This window comes from Octopus sinensis, linkage group LG3 (genome assembly GCF_006345805.1).
Source record: "Octopus sinensis linkage group LG3, ASM634580v1, whole genome shotgun sequence".
In the NCBI taxonomy this organism is placed as follows: Eukaryota; Metazoa; Mollusca; class Cephalopoda; order Octopoda; family Octopodidae; genus Octopus; species Octopus sinensis.
Genome location: NC_042999.1, coordinates 56366310 through 56385007, shown reverse-complemented (window position 1 = coordinate 56385007; position 18698 = coordinate 56366310). Strand labels below are relative to the sequence as shown.

Below are 18698 nucleotides of genomic sequence, written 5' to 3'. Positions count from 1 at the left end.
TCGGTTGCTCTGAGATTATAGTAGAAGACACTTACCGAAGGTGCTATGCAGTTGGACTGAACTCAGAACCATGTGGTTGGGAAGCAAGCTTCCTACCACACAGCCACGCCTACATGTACACACACACATATATATATAATCTTCCTCATCATTTAGCATCCATGTTCCATGCTGGCATGATTTGGATGGCTTGACAAGATTGGATGAGCATCGTATACCAATGTCTGCCTTGGCATGCTGACTACACCTTGATGCCCTTCCTGATGCAAACCACTTTACAGACATGTTGTGATTTATATTTTTTTCATTGCCAAAATATTCATCCCCATAGAACCTAATTGTAATTATAGGTTAATTACAAGCCTCTACATGGATGCTCAACCCACTAGAAATAGCAGCCTTAACCCTCTTAAACTACACCCTACTGTCTGAAAGAAATGTAAATAGTGCATTGAATGATCTAGTTCTAAATACACAATCTATATATATATATATATATATATATATATATATATATATATATATATAAACAAACATGATGGGCGTGGTTGGAATACTTTTATTCATAGTTCTGCTGTCAGGACTGACTATAGGCTAAACAGCAACGACAATAAGTTAATTAAATCATAGCTCTAATTAAGTTTAATGATTCAGTTCAGTTCATAAGATTAATTACATGATCGTATATTTTTATTAACTCTTAATTAGTCGGTCTTGATTGATTATTTTGATTATGATTAATTGGAATAAACCATCTGTAGTTCCAGTCAATGGTTGTGGTGGGCATGAGTGAAGTGTCTTGAGTGGTGGGTGATGACGTCTTATCTTTTTTGTTTTCCTTCAGGTGAAGCATAAAAACAAACGCTTGTTTTCCATTCTTGCTCTCACTCTCTCTCCGCATCTCTCTCTCACTCTCTCTCCCCATCTCTCTCACTCTCTCTCTCCCCATCTCTTTCTCACTCTCTCTCCCTCTCCCCATCTCTCTCTCCCTCTCTGTCATCTCCACCTCCCTCATATACACATATCTTGTGTTGTTGTTTAGCCATTGTTCAGCTATGTTTCAATAAACTTATCTTAGTAACCATCCTTTTCTTTTCTTGCCCAGACACCTAGCACTGCATTATTTAATGTATCCATTCTTTTTTTTCTCTTTAATACAGTGGAGGGCAATTTAAGAGAGATGTGATAGCTATTTCTAGCTCGCTGAGCATCCACATACAAGCTACTTATGTTGGCTTGTTTATTTATAATTATCTCAATAATTGATCTACTAATGCATGAAGCCTTACCGTTATCGTAACAATTCTAGATTTCATTGGCTGCGGTGTTTGTTATTCCATTCAGAACATACCTACTGTAAACCACCCTCACCATATACCCTGCTACACTTTTTCTTCCCCTAACACACACACTCTCCTTTCCTCTCTCTTTACCAAAGTCCTGCACTTAACAATGCACTCTGTGCAGTTATTTTTCTCCTTAACTTCTCTGATATTTATAAATATCTTTGTTAATCATGTGTGGAATATAGATAGATTATAGTATGGGATACACTGACGAGTATGTCGGATCAAGTTTCACTCTGACAGTTACTCATCCTGTTTGATTTCTGCTGAAGCATTAACCACCCTTATCCTATCCTTCCATGTCTCCCCTCCACCAAATGCACACACCACACACACACACTGCCTTCACCTTCACTCAGAGAGGAATGCAATTACCTCAGTTAACTTCATCATCATCATCATCGTTTAACGTCCGCTTTCCATGCTAGCATGGGTTGGACGATTTTGGCTGAGGGCTGGCGAACCAGGTGGCTGCACCAGGCTCCAATCTTGATTTGGCAGAGTTTCTACAGCTGGATGCTCTTCCTAACGCCAACCACTCCGAGAGTATAGTGGGTGCTTTTTACATGCCACCGGCACGTGGGCCAGTCAGGCGGTACTGGCAATGACCTCGCTCGAATCTTTTTACACATGCCCCCAGCACAGGTGCCAGTAAGGTGACGTTGGTTGTCCACATAAAACCAAAATACTTTTTGCCAGGCAACCATAAATCTTTGAAATCGAAACTGAAAGCATCCAGCAATGGGAACTTTTGTCCCATTTAGTATTACTAAAATACAACACCCAACACCAAGATCAACACATAGCATCAAGAGGACATAGCATCCTTCTTCAAAAATTCCATATTTTCCCAAAATACACCAGCATTATTCCTGAAAATGCCTCTACACCGTTTCCTCTTAATGGTTCCTCTTTAAAGGTTCACTCTTCTCTCTTGTTATTCTTATGTGCTCTTTACTCTTTACTCTTTTACTCTTTTACTTGTTTCAGTCATTTGACTGTGGCCATGCTGGAGCACTGCCTTTAGTCGAGCAAATCGACCCCAGGACTTATTCTTTGTAAGCCTAGTACTTATTCTATCGGTCCCTTTTGCCAAACCACTAAGTTACGGGGGACGTAAACACACCAGCATCGGTTGTCAACCGATGTTAGGGAGACAAACACAGACACACAAACATATACACGCACATACACACACACACATGTGTGTATGTATGTGTATATATATATATATATATAATATATATATATATATATATATATATATATATATATATATATGTATGTATATATATATATGTATGTATATATATATATGTATGTATATATATATATGTATGTATATATATATATATATGTATGTATATATAATATATATATATGTATGTATATATATATATATATTGTATGTATATATATATAATATATAGTATGTATATATATATATATATATATATAGTATGTATATATATATATATAATATAAATAATATATAAATATATGCATATATCATCATCATCATTTAACGTCCGCTCTCCATGCTAGCATGGGTTGGACGGTTCAACTGGGTCTGGGGAGCTCGAAGGCTGCACCAGGCCAGTCAGATCTGGCAGTGTTTCTACAGCTGGATGCCCTTCCTAACGCCAACCACTCCGAGAGTGTAGTGGGTGATTTTATGTGCCACCGACACAGGTGCCAGACGAGGCTGGCGAACGGCCACGCTCGGATGGTGTTTTTTATGTGCCACCGACACAGGTGCCAGACGAGGCTGGCAGACGGCCACGCTCGGATGGTGTTTTTATGTGCCACCGACACAGGTGCCAGATGAGGCTGGCGAACGACTACGATTGGATGGTGTTTGTTACGTGCCCACAGCACGGAGGCCAGTCGATGCGCTACTGGCTACGGCCACGTTCGGATGGTTTTCTTGTATGCCACCGGCACTGGTACCACAAAGATACAAATTCCATTGATGTTCATCTATTACATACATATATGTACATACCAACATCTATATGTATATATACATGCATATATGGGTACAGGACATCAAAAAAATGTTGAACACAATGAGGAACAAAAACATGGAAACAAACTTTTTTTCAAACAATGAAAAAGCAGAGTACAAGGCATGCAACACAAGGAACATTCCCCTTCTTCAGTTGTCCCTGTTTCATCTACTCCGCATTTCAAAGGTAAGGACAAGACGCAACTTCGTTGAAACAGTCCTTCCCGCAAAGCAAATTAAATAAAATTTGGGATTTTTTGCGGAGGGGTAAAAGTGGTAACAAGAACGGAACAGTAAGAACAAAACAAGACAGTAAAAACTGTAAAAGACAGAACAAAGAGAATAACTCAGTAAAAACAAACGATGAGGGCTGTTAAGCCGAGACGATGGAAAAATTATTCTGAACTCTTGAGGAGACAACTTATGAGAGAGATAGGATAAGTGGTCTGGTCTTGGTGAAGATAGCAGTTGGAAAGATGGCTTCCCTCTCATCATGTGTCAGTGACGAGAGAGTTGAGGAGGAGTAAGAGAAAGGGAACAGTGAAGGGGAGAGGAGAAGAATAGGGTAGGGTGGGAGAGAAAACCCAGAGAGGGAGAGATAGACAGAGGAGAAATAGTAAAGAAGAGTGCGCATCATAATTATTAAGATAAAACTTACTTGGAAAAGGATGCGTGGCGTTCGATCATATAATAATATAAATAATAATATAAATATATGCATGTATACATACATATATGTACATACCAACATTTATATGTATATATACATGAATATATGGGTACAGAGCATAAAAAAATGTTGAACACAATGAGAAACGAAAACATAAAAACAAAAACATGGAAACGAATTGTTTTTTCAAATAACAAAAATAGAGACTCATTCACCCTTTATTGGTTGTCTTTTATTAAAGTGGGACATCAAGGTCATGGTAGATAAATACCAAATGTCCTTTTAACATAAATTATTTACGAGCATTAACAAATGGAATGTTAATTCATAAACACACCTTGTCTGCCACTATTTAAAAAAACAAACTCTGCAACAATGGTTTACTTTATATTGGGTTTAAAATGGTGATACAAAAGCAAAAGTTTAAGTTGATTACATCAACCCCAATGTTCAACAGTTAATTATAGTTATTGACTCCTGAAAGGAAAAATTTACCTTAGTGGAATTTGAACTTAGAATATAAAGGCAGATGAAATGGCACTGGTGTGCTAATGGTTCTGCCAGCTCACTGCCATTAGGTTTTCTCTACATCAAAAAGACATTTGATCCTATAAAAGAATACTAGCATTCTGTGAAAATATATTCATTCCAACCGCTGTTCTGTGAATATATATTCATTCCAACCCCTGTTCTGTCAATATATATTCATTCCAACCGCTGTTCTGTGAATATATATTCGTTCCAACCCCTGTTCTGTGAATATATATTCATTCCAACCTCTGTTCTGTGAATATATATTCGTTCCAACCTCTGTGAATATATATTCATTCCAACCTCTGTGAATATATATTCATTCCAACCCCTGTTCTGTGAATATATATTCGTTCCAACCCCTGTTCTGTGAATATATATTCGTTCCAACCCCTGTTCTGTGAATATATATTCGTTGCAACCTCTGCAAATATATATTTGTTCCAACCCCTGTTCTGTGAATATATATTCATTCCAATATATTACATGCCAGCAATCTATTGTTGAAGTTAATTTAGACAAGAGATAATTTCAATATTTTCTGTGACTTGTTGGCATATCTATATTTTTTACTGTTGAGTGACTTTTTACTCACATGAATTATGCAATCATGGAGCAGGATTAATGGCTATTTGTGGAGAGCTAAAAATAGAATAGTTCACCAGAGACCAATGGACTAATTCTCCATGTTTAACAGTACATTGTATCACTAGCAACATTCAAACTGTTCAGAGTGAGATCAATAGTGCTCTACTTTAAACATCCTACTGTAATCATTCTCGAGTGTTAGTGTCCTACTTATGGCCACTGGCTAGCAGGAGATTAGCAGAATGTCTTTGAGTGACCGATAAAAATGTTTTGCAGGAAGTTCTGGTTATCTTTTTATTTGTTTATGACATTGGACTGTGGCCATGCTGGGGCACTGCCATGAAGGGTTTAGTCAAACATATTGGCCCCAAAATTTATTGGAGTGGTTGGCGTTAGGAAGGGCATCCAGCTGTAGAAACACTGCCAGATCAGACTGGAGCCTGGTGCAGCCTCCTGGCTTCCCAGATCCCGGTCGAACTGTCCAACCCATGCTAGCATGGAAAATGGACATTAAACGATGATGATGATGATGATGGTATTTGTTCTGTCAGCCTCTTTTGCTGAAACACTAAGTTATGGTGCATAAACAAACCGACACCGGCTGTTAAGCAGTGTGTGTCATCTTCATCATCATCATCATCATCCTTTAATGTCCATTTTCCATTCTGTCATGGGTTGGATGGTTTGACCAGAGCTGGCAAGTTGGAGAGCTGCTCCAGGCCCCTGTCTGACTTGGCTTAGTTTCTATGGCTGGATTCCTTTCCTAACACCAACCACACTTACAGTATGTGCTGGGGGGCATTTGAACATGCTAACAACACAAGTGCTTTTACATGGCACCACCATAGTGCTCTCTACGTGGCACCAGCACAAGACTCATGTAGGCTGCATCCCTCTTTACCAGGGGATGCAGTTGTAACACTTCTGCTGTGGAGGACAGGTCTTCTTGAGTACAGCAAGGCACCAGGCATCTCAGTCTTTTGTCATATTACCCACCCCACAATTAATTTGGTCTCCTAGGTAATAGAAATTATCCACTATATGTATATGTGTATATTGCACACACATATATGCACGTGCACACACACGTGTGTGTATGGACAAGGACAACTGTGTAAAGAGGTGCTGATCTCTAACTGTGAAGGGAACATGTGGAAGAGGTAAACCCAGGAAGACATGGCATGAGGTGGTGAAGCATGATCTTTGAACATTGGGACTCACAGTGGCAATGACCAAGACCTTTGGTGGTATGCTGTGCTTGAGAAGACCCATCAAGCCAAGTGAAACCATAGTCGTGGCTGATGCCAGTGCCACATAACTGGCACCCATGCTGGTGGCACACAAAAAACACCTTTTGAGCAATGTGGCTGATGCCAGTGTTGCATTACCAGCACCCATGTAACAAGCACCTTTCGAGCATTGGGCCTCAGGGTGGCAATGACAAATGACGGAGACCCTTGGCAATATGTCGTGCTTGAGTAGAAGACCCATAAAGCCAAGTGAAATTGTAATCATGGCAGATACTGGTGTTATGTTCTGGCATCTAAAAGCACCTTTTACACTCTTGGAGTGGTTGGCATTAGGAAGGGCATCCAGCCATAGAAAACCATGCCAACTCAGACTGGAACCTGGTGCAGCCCTCTGCTTACCAGCCCTAGTCAAACTGTCCAACCCATGCCAACGGACATTAAATGATGGTGATGACACACACACACACACACACACAATTTACTTCTTTCAGTTTCCATTTACCAAATTTACTCACAAGGCATTTGTCAGACCAGGACAATAGAAGAAGACATTTGCCCTAGGAGTTATGCACTGGGATTGAACTCAGAGCCATGGGATTACAAACTGAGATGCTTTACCACCCAACCATGCCTACAACATCTGTTAAAATTTATTTATTTATATATTTTGCAGCTGGTGCTTCAATTCAAGTACGAGATTACAAAAAACGCTCACCTGTGCAGGTGTCTTTACTTTCTGGTAGTGCTGATGTCTTAGAATATTACCTCAAAATTGGTGTTAATTTACATAAAGGCTTTCACAGTATGGAGAGGTATGGCTTCAAATTACTTTATTTTTATTTTTCTATAATTTTTTCTTCAATAATCTTTGTTTTATCTTTCGTTTTCTTTTCCTTCTAGCAATAACTTATTTAGAGAGAAATTGGGGGTCAATGAAAAACTGACCCGTAAGTCACCTGTATTTCCTCCACCTGCTCAAGAGCATCATTGTCATCATCATCATCATTGCATATCTTTTCCCCTAAATGTGTAGGCCAGTGGTTCCCAACTTTTTCACTCCCAAGGACCCCTTTTATTTAAATGAGTTTTTCCACCAACCCCTTTTAATATGCTTATCCTTATGTTTATGTATATATATATGAAATTTTGAATTTTTTTTCACGGACCCTCAATACTTATTTCTTTATTACCCACAAGGGGCTAAACATAGAGGGGACAAACAAGGACAGACATAGGTATTAAGTTGATTACATCGACCCCAGTGCGTAACTGGTACTTAATTTATCTACCCCAAAAGGATGAAAGGCAAAGTCAACCTCGGTAGAATTTGAACTCAGAACGTAACGGCAGACAAAATACCTATTTCTTTACTAGCCACAAGGGGCTAAACACAGAGGGGACAAACAAGGGCAGACACACAGATTAAGTCGATTACATCGACCCCAGTGTGTAACTGGTACTTATTTAATCAACCCCGAAAGGATGAAAGGCAAAGTCAACCTCGGTGGAATTTGAACTCAGAACATAACGGTAGACAAAATACAACTACGCATTTCGCCCGGCATGCTAACGTTTCTGCCAGCTCGTGAAATCCATTGAAATCCATCCTAAAATGATAAAACTATCATCAAATACACATCTCGTAAACTGTCTCTCTCTGTTGGTTATGAGCATTCTAGTTGATTTGATCAACAAAACAATTTGCTTGTGAAATTAACATGCAACTGGCTGAGCGCTCCACAGACACACATTCTCTAAATTTTGTTCTCAGGGAGATTCAACATGGCACACAGAATGCGACAAGACTGGCTCCTCTGAATTGCAGGTACAATTCATTTTTGCTAGCTGAGTTAACTGGAGCAATGTGAAATAAAGTGTCTTGCTCAAGGAGACAACGTGACACCAGGAATTGAACTCAAAACCATACTTGATTGGTACTTCAACCCTAAAGGAAACAAGGTAGAGTTTATCTTGCCAGACTTTGAAGTCAGATTATGAAGAACCAGAAGAAATAGCATTGAACTTTTTGAATTTGGCAGCGCCGCCTAAAACCAAACAATTATTCTGTGCTGATGAAGGGAAATAACCTGGAAATCGCGATACACAGATATTGTTTTGAGCTGAGTGGGGATGCTAGATTCCCTTGTTCAAAAATATAAGGGCACAGATCGTGTTGTATAGCCAGCTGGAGATGATGTCTCCTGGGGCTAAATTACAGCAACATTCGTCCTAAACCAGGATTGCCATGTTATATTGGCAAACAATCTTTATTCTAAAAATCATAATTATAATAAAATTCTTCAATTTTTTGTTGTTAGAATCACTTGACAAAGAAACAGTTTTTGTTGAAGATTTTAAAGTTCTTGGTTATTGATTTTTTGCCAATGATGAATATTGAAAAGATGAAACGGTTTAAAATCCTCCATCAATAAAGAAGTGATTGATTTCCATAAATAGATGATTGATTTTTATGCTGTGTGTCTTTATTACAACCTCACCTCATAACATTATAATGTTATCACCCTAATAACATATTTTACCAAATGTAGAATGCAAATGGAAAGCTCAGATTTTGGGTTAATAATTAATTCTGTCCAAGTGAGATCTTCCTCTGAAATAGTTTCTGAAATCTTGTTGCTTCCAGATTGATTCCACTTTCAATAATTTGGTCTTTGGTTAAATGCAAAAGATTTCTCTCTTTTATCTTGTTTCAGTCATTAGACTGTGGCCATGCTGGGGCACCACCTTGAAGAATTTTTAGTCAAATGAATTGACCCCACTACTTATTTTTGTTTTAAAGCTTGGCACTCATTCTGTCGGCCCCATTTGCCTGATTGCTAAGTTGCAGGAGTGTAAACACATCAGCACTAGTTGTCAAGTGGTGGGGTGACAAAGACACACATACATAGATGTGTGTCATCATCATCATCATCATCATTTAGCGTCCGTTTTCCATGCTAGCATGGGTTGGACGGTTCTACTGGGGTCTGTGAAGCCAGAAGGCTTCATCAGGCCCAGTCAAATCTGGCAGTGTTTCTACGGCTGGATGCCCTTCCTAACGCCAACCACTCCGTGAGTGTAGTGGGTGCTTTTTACGTGCCACCCGCACTGGTGCCAGACAGAGCTGGCAAACGGCCACGAACGGATGGTGCTTTTTATGTGCCACCGGCACGAGGGCCAGGCGAGGCTGGCAATGGACACGAACGGGGCGGTGCTGGCAACGGTCGCGAAATGGAAAGTTCTCTTACATGCCACCGGCACTGGTAACACATCTGCAATTTCCATTGATCGATTTCGATTCTGATCCTCACTTGCCTCAATGGGTCTTCACAAGCAGAGTTTCGACATGCCACCGGCACTGGTAGCACATCCGCAATTTCCATTGATCGATTTCGATTCTGATCCTCACTTGCCTCAACACGTCTTCACAAGTAGAGTTTTGTGTCCCAAGAAGGGAAGGTATGCATACGTAGGCTGGCTCCAAATATGTATGTATGACATGCTTCTTTTAGTTTCCATTTACCAAATCCACTCACAAGGCTTTGGTCGACCTGAGTCTATTTGGTTAATTATTAACCCAAACTTTGGCTTTTAAGGTTTTTCCACAAAATGAAACATCACATGCAATTTTCAAAGTTTATTTTAATCTAGGTCCCTTGATTTTTTCCCATGTATTTGTATTAATTACTGAGATATCACTGCTGCCTGTATTCAATTGTAACTTTACATCATCATCGTTTAACGTCTGCTTTCCATGCTAGCATGGGTTGGACGATTTTGACTGAGGGCTGGTAAACCAGATGGCTGCACCAGACTTAAATCTTTCTACAGCTGGACGCCCTTCCTAACGCCAGAGTGTAGTGGGTGCTTTTTACATGCCACTGGCACAGGGCCAGTTAGGTGGTACTGGCAATGACATCGCTCGAATCTTTTTACACATGCCACCAGTTTAAATGTGTGTTATTAATTTTTACACACAAATTTTCTTTGAGGCTCATTCGTATTTCTTGTCACTGATAACCTGTTTACGTGGGGTTTTTTTTGTTATACTATTTTTAGGTTTTGTTTTACAGTGTGATTTCTTATGACCTATCTTACCGCACTTGGAGCATTTTATATTTTTAAACAGATAATTCCTTTTAGAATGTAGACCACCGCACCCATAACATAGATTCAGTTTTGACATTTTTTTCTCTTTTTTCTTATCTGTTACAAGTTGACATGCATGAATATGAGAGCAATTTTTTTCTTCAATTTTATTTGTGTCATGTCTTAAATTTAAGGTGCTCGGGCATTCTTCTACTACTGTCTGTAGAGTCAGTTTTTGGTCCTGTTCTAATTTTGTTTATATCTGCATCTTTGCTTGCAGTAAGTCCTTGAACAAAAGTTAGACTTTTAAACACGTCTAGGGTTAATTCATTTAATTTGAATTTTTCTCACTCTCTGTTAACAACCCTAGCACAGGGGATGAAATATTCATCTTTTTTGACCAAATTCAAACATTTCCAGTGAGTATTGAACAGGGAACTTCTTTCACTGAAAATTTTCGATAAAAAATTGTTTAATCAAAACAAATCTCACCTATAACTTACTGAAAAGCAGTTGTACTTTTTTCTCGTCAGACCAATTTTTACATTTTTTCTTTGAAGATTTCTTTGTACCTTCGGAAATATAATCCCTTCTTTTGGATTATAATTGAATTCTTCACTTGAGTTTGCCATGCTGTCTGGCAAGTATGAACCTGAAGTATTTTCAGACTTCTTCAACATTAATTCCAGCAACTATTGGTTCTGTAGTTGCTGTTGTTGTTGCTGCAGGAGCTGTTGCTGTTGCAACTGCACCATGGAGGCTAATAAGTCTTCCATGTTAAAACGATTTTTTTCTTTGGTTTCATACTAAAAAAATATTCTAAATGTCCAACACAAGTGTCAAACAACTCGTTACCACTTTTATATCCCAGTGTCGGATAAATAATTTAATGAAGCAAGGGGAAAGAAAGTATTCACATGACACAAGATGTTTACTACCACATGAGGTTAAAACACTCTCTGTCAACAGCTCACACTGAACTGCCTGCCATCAATTGCTCACAGTTCTTTATTTTATAGCAATGTGTCAGTCGTCCACTTTTAGTTACTTGGGGGTGGGGAGTGGTCGGAATCTTTCCACAGCAGATTAGGGGATATAGTGAGGGGCAACCATTTGTTGCTGGAAAGCTTCATAGTTATACATGTCTATATTTATTGTAACCTATTTATTCAATATATTGGCGTTTGGAAGGGCATCCAGCTGTAGAAACACTGCCAGATCAGATTGGAGCCTGGTGCAGCCTCCTGGCTTCCCAGACCCCCCCCCCAGTCGAACGGTCCAACCCATGCCAGCATGGCAAACAGACGTTAAACGATGATGATGATGATGATTTGGTAGAGTTTGTAGAGCATTAGATTTGTTCCAACACTGTGCTCTGAGTTTAAACCTCACCTAAGTCAGCCTTGTCTTTCATCCTTTAGATAAAATACCAGTCCATTGCCAGGGTTAGTCTCTCTCTCTCTCTCTCTCTCTCTCTCTCTCTCTCTCTCTCTCTCTCTAAGACCTGGAAAGGGATGTGGTGAGGTCTCTTCCTGATTTAAAATAGTCAAAACATACTGTAAGCTGCAACGGCACTTCTGTAACTCCATCAGAAGTTAAGGAACCAACAGTCCTACCACTACCACCACTATATCCTACATGTATATATATCTTATCTTGTTTCAGCTATTATAGTGTGGCCATGCTGGGGCTCTGCCTTGAAGGATTTTTAGCTGAATGAATCAACCCCAGTGTATTTTTCTGTCTTTTACTTATTCAGTCAATCTCTTTTGCCAAACCACTAAGTTACAAGGATGTAAACAAACTAACACCGGTTGTCAAGCAGTGGTGGTGGGCAAACACACACACACACATACAATGGGCTTCTTTCAGTTTCCATCCGTTAAATCTAAAGTTGATGTCACTTGCCCAAGGTGCCATGCAGTGCGGCTGAACCTGAAACCATGTAGTTGGGAAGCAGACTTCTTACCACACAGCCAGGCTCACACATGCACAGAGAGAGAGAGAGTGTTGTTATTGAATTTCTTCTGTAACCTCCCAGATTCTAAGAAAATGTTTGTGCTAATTTCTTTTTCCTAGAAAACCGAACCCTTGTGAAATCTGATTCAGTTTTGACCCCAATGACCTCTCTCTGCTATCTTTGTTTTTGTTGTTATTGTTTATTTTATTTTATTGTCTTTCAGTTTGTAACGTTTAACCTTTGCATTACAAGAAAATACTTGATATTCTCTCTGATCTATCAAAGATTAATTAAACCGTTTCATGCTAAAATGCCTGAGGTCATCTGTTTCTCTTTCAAGCCTGGAACGATAGTAGAAAACATTTGCCTTAGGTGCCAAGCACCTGGACTGAACCCCTAACCATGTGGTTGGGAAGCAAATAACTTTACCACATGGCCAAACCAGTATCTAACCAGTCGTTTTGCTTACCGCACCTTCGGTCCCCAAGTGGTCAATTTGTACTCCCTGGATTCCATGTGATTTACCTTTGCTCATTTGACCAGAACTGGTGTTGTTTGAAAGTGATGGCTTTGTGGTAAGAAGTTTACTTCCCAACCATACAGTTCCGAGTTCAGTCCCACTGCATGGTACCTTGAGCAAGTGTCTTCTACTCTATCCTTGGGCTGACCAAAGTGTTGTAAGTGAACTTAGTAGATGGAAACTGAAAGAAGCCTTCATGTGTTTGTGTTTGTGTCTAAACTTCAATAATATCTAAAACTGATCATTTCTCACCTTTTTCTCGTTATCTTTTCAGAATGTGGACAGTTGTTGTTCGAGAAATGTTTGAAAAAGATTTTATTGACTGCATTTTGGTGCTGTTAAAAGACGATTGCTGTTGGCCGTTAGTTGAAATGATTGAGCCCTGGGAAAGAAGCCTTCTTCACAATTTTAACATCATCAGAGTTTTCAGGTAAATCTGATGGATATTCTACACTGAAGTCTCTTCTACATCACTTTCATTTTGTTAGATTTACATTTCATCAACCTCGTCTTTTTAGCATCCCTTTTTCTATGCTGACAAGGGTTTAAGAATATTTGTTGAAGTAGATATTCTATGGTTAGATGCCTTCCCTGTAGCCAACTATCGCCTGATTCTAAGCATGGATATATTTACCCTTATATAAAGGCGGCGAGCTGGCAGAATCATTATCACACTGGGCAAAATACGTAGCTGTATTTCATCTGCTGGTATGTTCTGAGTTCAAATTCCGCCGAGGTCAACTTTGCCTTTCATCCTTTTGGGGTTGATAAATTAAGTACCGGTTACGCACTGGGGTCGATATAATCGACTTAATCCGTTTGTCTGTCCTTGTTTGTCCTCTCTGTGTTTATCCCCTTGTGGGCAGTAAAGAAATATATATTTACCCTTGTATAATGGTGATGCTCATTAACTAGCATCAGAAATCAAGACAAGTGTACACAAGCAAATATGGATGAAGACAGCTGCATCAAAAAGTGCCGTTCTCTAATTGTGGAGGAAATATGTGGAAGGGGTAGACCTGGGAAGACATGGGATGAAGTGGTGAGAAAGGATCTTCAAGTATTAGGTCTCACAGAAGAGATGACAAGGGACTGAGTCTTTTGTTGGTTTGCTGTGTTTGAGAAGACACGTCAAGCTAAGTAAAATTGTGACCATTCATGAACACTGGCATATCCTCTACATCCCTATCACAGGCAAGAGGTCCCAGTCTCATAGGCTAATGGGTGCTGGTGCCACATAAAGGCACCTGTGCCAGTCTCATGTTGAAAGCACTTTATACATTGTGCAAAGTGGTTGGTGTTAAGAAGCTCATCCCGGTGTAGAAACCATGTGAAAGCAGACAAATGGAGTCTGGGCAGCTTTCCGGTTGGCCAACTCCTGTCAAACTGTCCAAACCAGACCAGCATGGAAAATGGTCATTAAACAATGATGATGATGTGTGTATGTATGTATGTATATATATATATATATATATATATATATATATATATATATATATATATTTATTGTCACTGAACAGGTCGTGGTCTCAAAGCGCCGAAAATATTTTGACCAATTAAATTTAAATGTTGAAGTGAATCTAACGGTTTTTGTGTGTTTCTTAAATGGCTTATAAACACCTTCCATGCTGCAATTGTGTGTATATATATATATAATAATATTAGGGAGTATAACTCCAAACTTACAAGGAAAAATTAGATTTAGTAATAAATCAATTTCACTGTATAAATATATAAAATATGAATTATATATATATATATATATATATATATATATAATATATATATATATATATTATATATACACATACATATATATAGGGTATAAGAGGTATTGGTGTCAAGGAGACACAAAGGTGTTGGGTAATGCTGAGTTAGTGCTATGGGCAGACCATAGTTAAGCTCCAGGTTCGATAATGATACAAATGAAGAGTCCAACATGGTTCATGTATTAGTATGCATATACATAAAATTTGACCGGGATATTTTATATATCCCGGAAACAGCTGTAAGACCATCTCTTTATAAATGTTCTGAAAACTATTCACAGCCTTGGATTTTTTATCTCATTCTGTCAATTTTTATATATACACATACACATTATCATCATCATGTCCGTTTTCCATGCTAGCATGGGTTATACATATGTGTAGGCATACGACAGACTTTTAGTTTCTCTCTTCCAAATCCACTCACAAGACTTTGGTCAGCCTAAGGCTACAGTAGAAGACACTTGCTCAAGGTATCATGCAATGGGACTAAACCCATGGCCATATGGTGGGGAAGCAAGCTTCTTACACACAGCCATGCATAGGCCTCCTTTTTGATTGGTTTTTGGATTCAGGATTCTGTTCCCCCTCCTCCTGTGTGACACCTCAAGCAAATGTCTTTTGTTATAGTCCAAGATTAATTAGAACATTGTGAGTGAATTCGGTATATGGAAACTAAAAGAAGCCTATGGAGTAAAGATTGTTTGCCAATGTAACATGGCAGTCCTAGTTTAGGACGAATGCTGCTGTAATTTGCCCCAGGCGATATCATCTCCAGCTGGCTATACGACACGATCTGTGTCCTTATATTTTCGAACAAAGGAATCTAGCATCCCCACTCAGTTCAAAGCAGTATCTGTGTGTTGCAATTTCTGGGTTATTTCTCTTTATCAGAAAATATAAGGACACAAATCATGTTGTATAGCCAGCTGGAGACAATGTCTACTGGGGCTAAATTACAGCAACATTTGTCCTAAACCAGGACTGCCATGCTATGTTGGCAAACAATCTTTATTCCAAAGTACTGTTACTGAATATCTCTCGTTGTGAGATTTAAATATAGTAATTTTTTAAAAGAAGCCTGTTATATATGTGTGTGTGTTCAGAAGAGTATATATGTAATAATAATAATAATAATAATAATGTTAGAAGAAATGATGAAATTGTTCCATAATTGATTTACCATATACAGGTCCAGGTCTTCAAATTTTCCAGGGAAATGAAATCAAATATGTATGTTATTACATTTGATAACTTGTCTGGTTCTCAAGAATGCTTGGGTCTTTAATATGAAGCATAAGCATTCTCAAGCATCAGACAAATTCTACAATGTAATAACGTATTTTAAAGAAGGTTATCCAACCATAGAAACCATGCCAAAGCGGACAGTAGAACCTGATGCAGTTCTTGAACGTATCAGACCCTGCCAAACTATCCAACCCAAGCCAGCATGGAACATGGATGTAAAATGATGTTGATGATGATGGTGGCAGTGGCATATCTTTGATTAAGTAGAATAAAATTTTCAGTTTTGTATTTTTTTTTTTAAACTATTCATAAGTATCTGTTGAAAATAAGTCAAATAATCATCATCATCGTTTAATGTCCGTTTTCCATGCTAGCATGGGTTGGACGGTTTGACCGGGGTCTGGGAAGCCAGGAGGCTGCACCAAGCTCCAGTCGGATCTGGCAGTGTTTCTACAGCTGGATGCCCTTCCTAACATCAACCACTCTGTGAGAGTAGTGGGTGCTTTTTACGTGCCACCGGCACAGGTGCCAGGGGAGGCTGGCAATGGCCACGATCGGTTGGTGCTTTTTAAGTGCCACTGGCACGGAAGCCAGTCAAGGAAGCCAGATATATTACTATATATGAGAGAAAAAATAAGTTCAAAAAGAACAATTCAAACTTTTTGAAGGAACCAAAAAGAGAGAAAAAATAATATCCAATAAAAAATTCATGTTCATTAATATCAGCTGGAGCAATTATATATATATGTTCAAATATTGAATCAATTCAAATATAGTTTTGTTATTTAGCTAGAAGCTTCTTGTAATATATTTTTTCATTTTCAATATAAATATGTATATGTCTGACTCTCTATGGCTTTTTTCCGTTAGTGAACATGTTGTTTATATCTGCTGGACACACACATGCTTTTGTTTACATTATGTTTCACCTTGATCTTTTACTATTTTTTAAATATATCCGTTGAAATTTTTAAGTTATAGTTTTTTGCACAAATAGACTTCCATACACATTGATATGTTTTTCTTTTTCGTCTCTCTTATTATTATTTTTCCTTTTTACAACATGTTTGTAGATATCCAGTTAAATTTTTCCCTATTACCCCATCTGTTTTCCTTATTGAATTTTATTAATAACGTTTTTGATGTTCTTCCTAAAAATTCTTCACACTGATGCGAATGACAATGCATAACTTTAATTATAATTATTATAATTTCTTCTTAAATATTTGTATTGCCTTTTGAAACATACATATGTATTGAATTCAATTTTGTATTAAATTCAATTTTGATTTTAACATATTTTCTCCATTTTTATACTTGTTTATGATATCTTTATACTTGTAACAAATATTTTCAATTTTCGTCTGCTGTAAGGCATTTTTTTCCAAATACGCCAGCTAAGCTAAGTTGAACTGTCTAAAGTCGAAAGACGCCTGTTGTTTTTGTCCTGTTATTATTATTATTGTTTTTTGTATTTATATTCGTGTGGCATCGTCCATTTTTCTGCCCTTGTTTCGTATACATTCGATCCTTTTTTTCCAAGAAATCTATGCTTGTAGCTTAGTTTTTCCTTGGGGCTGGCTGGATCAGAGCGATCTCAAGATTAATCAGTCGAAACTGCGAGGATGATCCGGTTCTTGACTGAAGATTAGAGGCTTCGAATGACCCGTCCGTTTTTTGTGTCGTCTATTTGAATGTTTTGCGTTCTTGTCCCATTTTGTATTTTTATATATATTTTATATATATATATATTGTTTCTAATTTCAGCCAAAAAACAAAATTGTTGAAAACTTTGATATTTTCTGGTAACTATGCTGAACCACTCGAGTCCAAAAATAACCAAGATGTTTCTTCAACAACTTACTCTGCCAAGCAGTCTGCCGCTTCTGTCATCATTAACTGTTTTACTCCATTCATTTTAGAAGCCGACATCAGGAATTGGTTGGCCAGTATTTATTCCTCTCCAATGACTCTACAAGCTCTCACACGCATTGTCATTCGACAAGAGTTACATTCTCAGATTCTGTACAAATCACAGTTCCTACCTTTACCAAAGATACTGAAAGATTATATCACTCTTTCAAAACTTTAGGATAATCTTAATTCATAATCTGACAGATTTTTATGGAAACAGGAAACTTTCATAAGCAGCTCATAAGTTATGTTTGTTATGAAATTTCTATTAAAACATTTTTATTCGAAAACAGATTTGTTTGTTGTGAATTTACTCCTTTACTTGTTTCAGTCATTTGACAGCGGCCATGCTGGAGCACCACCTTTAGCTGAGCAAATCTACTCCAGAGCTTATTCTTTGTAAGCCTAGTACTTATTCTATTGGTCTCTTATGCTGAACCACTAAGTTACAGGAGCGTAAACACACCAGCATCGGTTGTCAAGCGATGTTAGGGGGACAGACAGACAAACATATACACAAACATACATACACATATATATACATATACGATGGGCTTCATCCAGTTTCCATCTACCAAATCTACTCAAGGCCTTGATCGGCCCAAAGCTATAGTAGAAGACACTTGCCAAGGTGCCATGCAGCAGGACTGAACCCGGAATCATGTGACCAGTAAGCAAGCTACTTACCACACAGCCATATCTTTTGTCACATGACCAGAACACAAAAATTGATTTTAAATATTTTTAAGGCAGCAACTGGCAGAATTCTTAGCACGTCAGCCAAAATGCTTAGCAGTATTCCATC

General features: G+C 38.3%; 1 protein-coding gene across 1 annotated transcript in view; it reads left to right on the top strand.

The window, feature by feature from the left end:
* LOC115209906 (ankyrin repeat domain-containing protein 50) overlaps window positions 1-18185 on the top strand; it is a 75701-nt gene extending 57516 nt beyond the window's left edge. Inside the window, exons 7-9 of the mRNA XM_036501002.1 lie at window positions 7067-7205; window positions 13237-13392; window positions 17747-18185. Of these exons, the coding sequence (XP_036356895.1) occupies window positions 7067-7205; window positions 13237-13392; window positions 17747-18071 (620 nt within the window). The 3' untranslated portion in view covers window positions 18072-18185. The remainder of the gene's footprint in view (window positions 1-7066; window positions 7206-13236; window positions 13393-17746) is intronic.
* The last annotated feature ends 513 nt before the right edge of the window (window positions 18186-18698 follow it).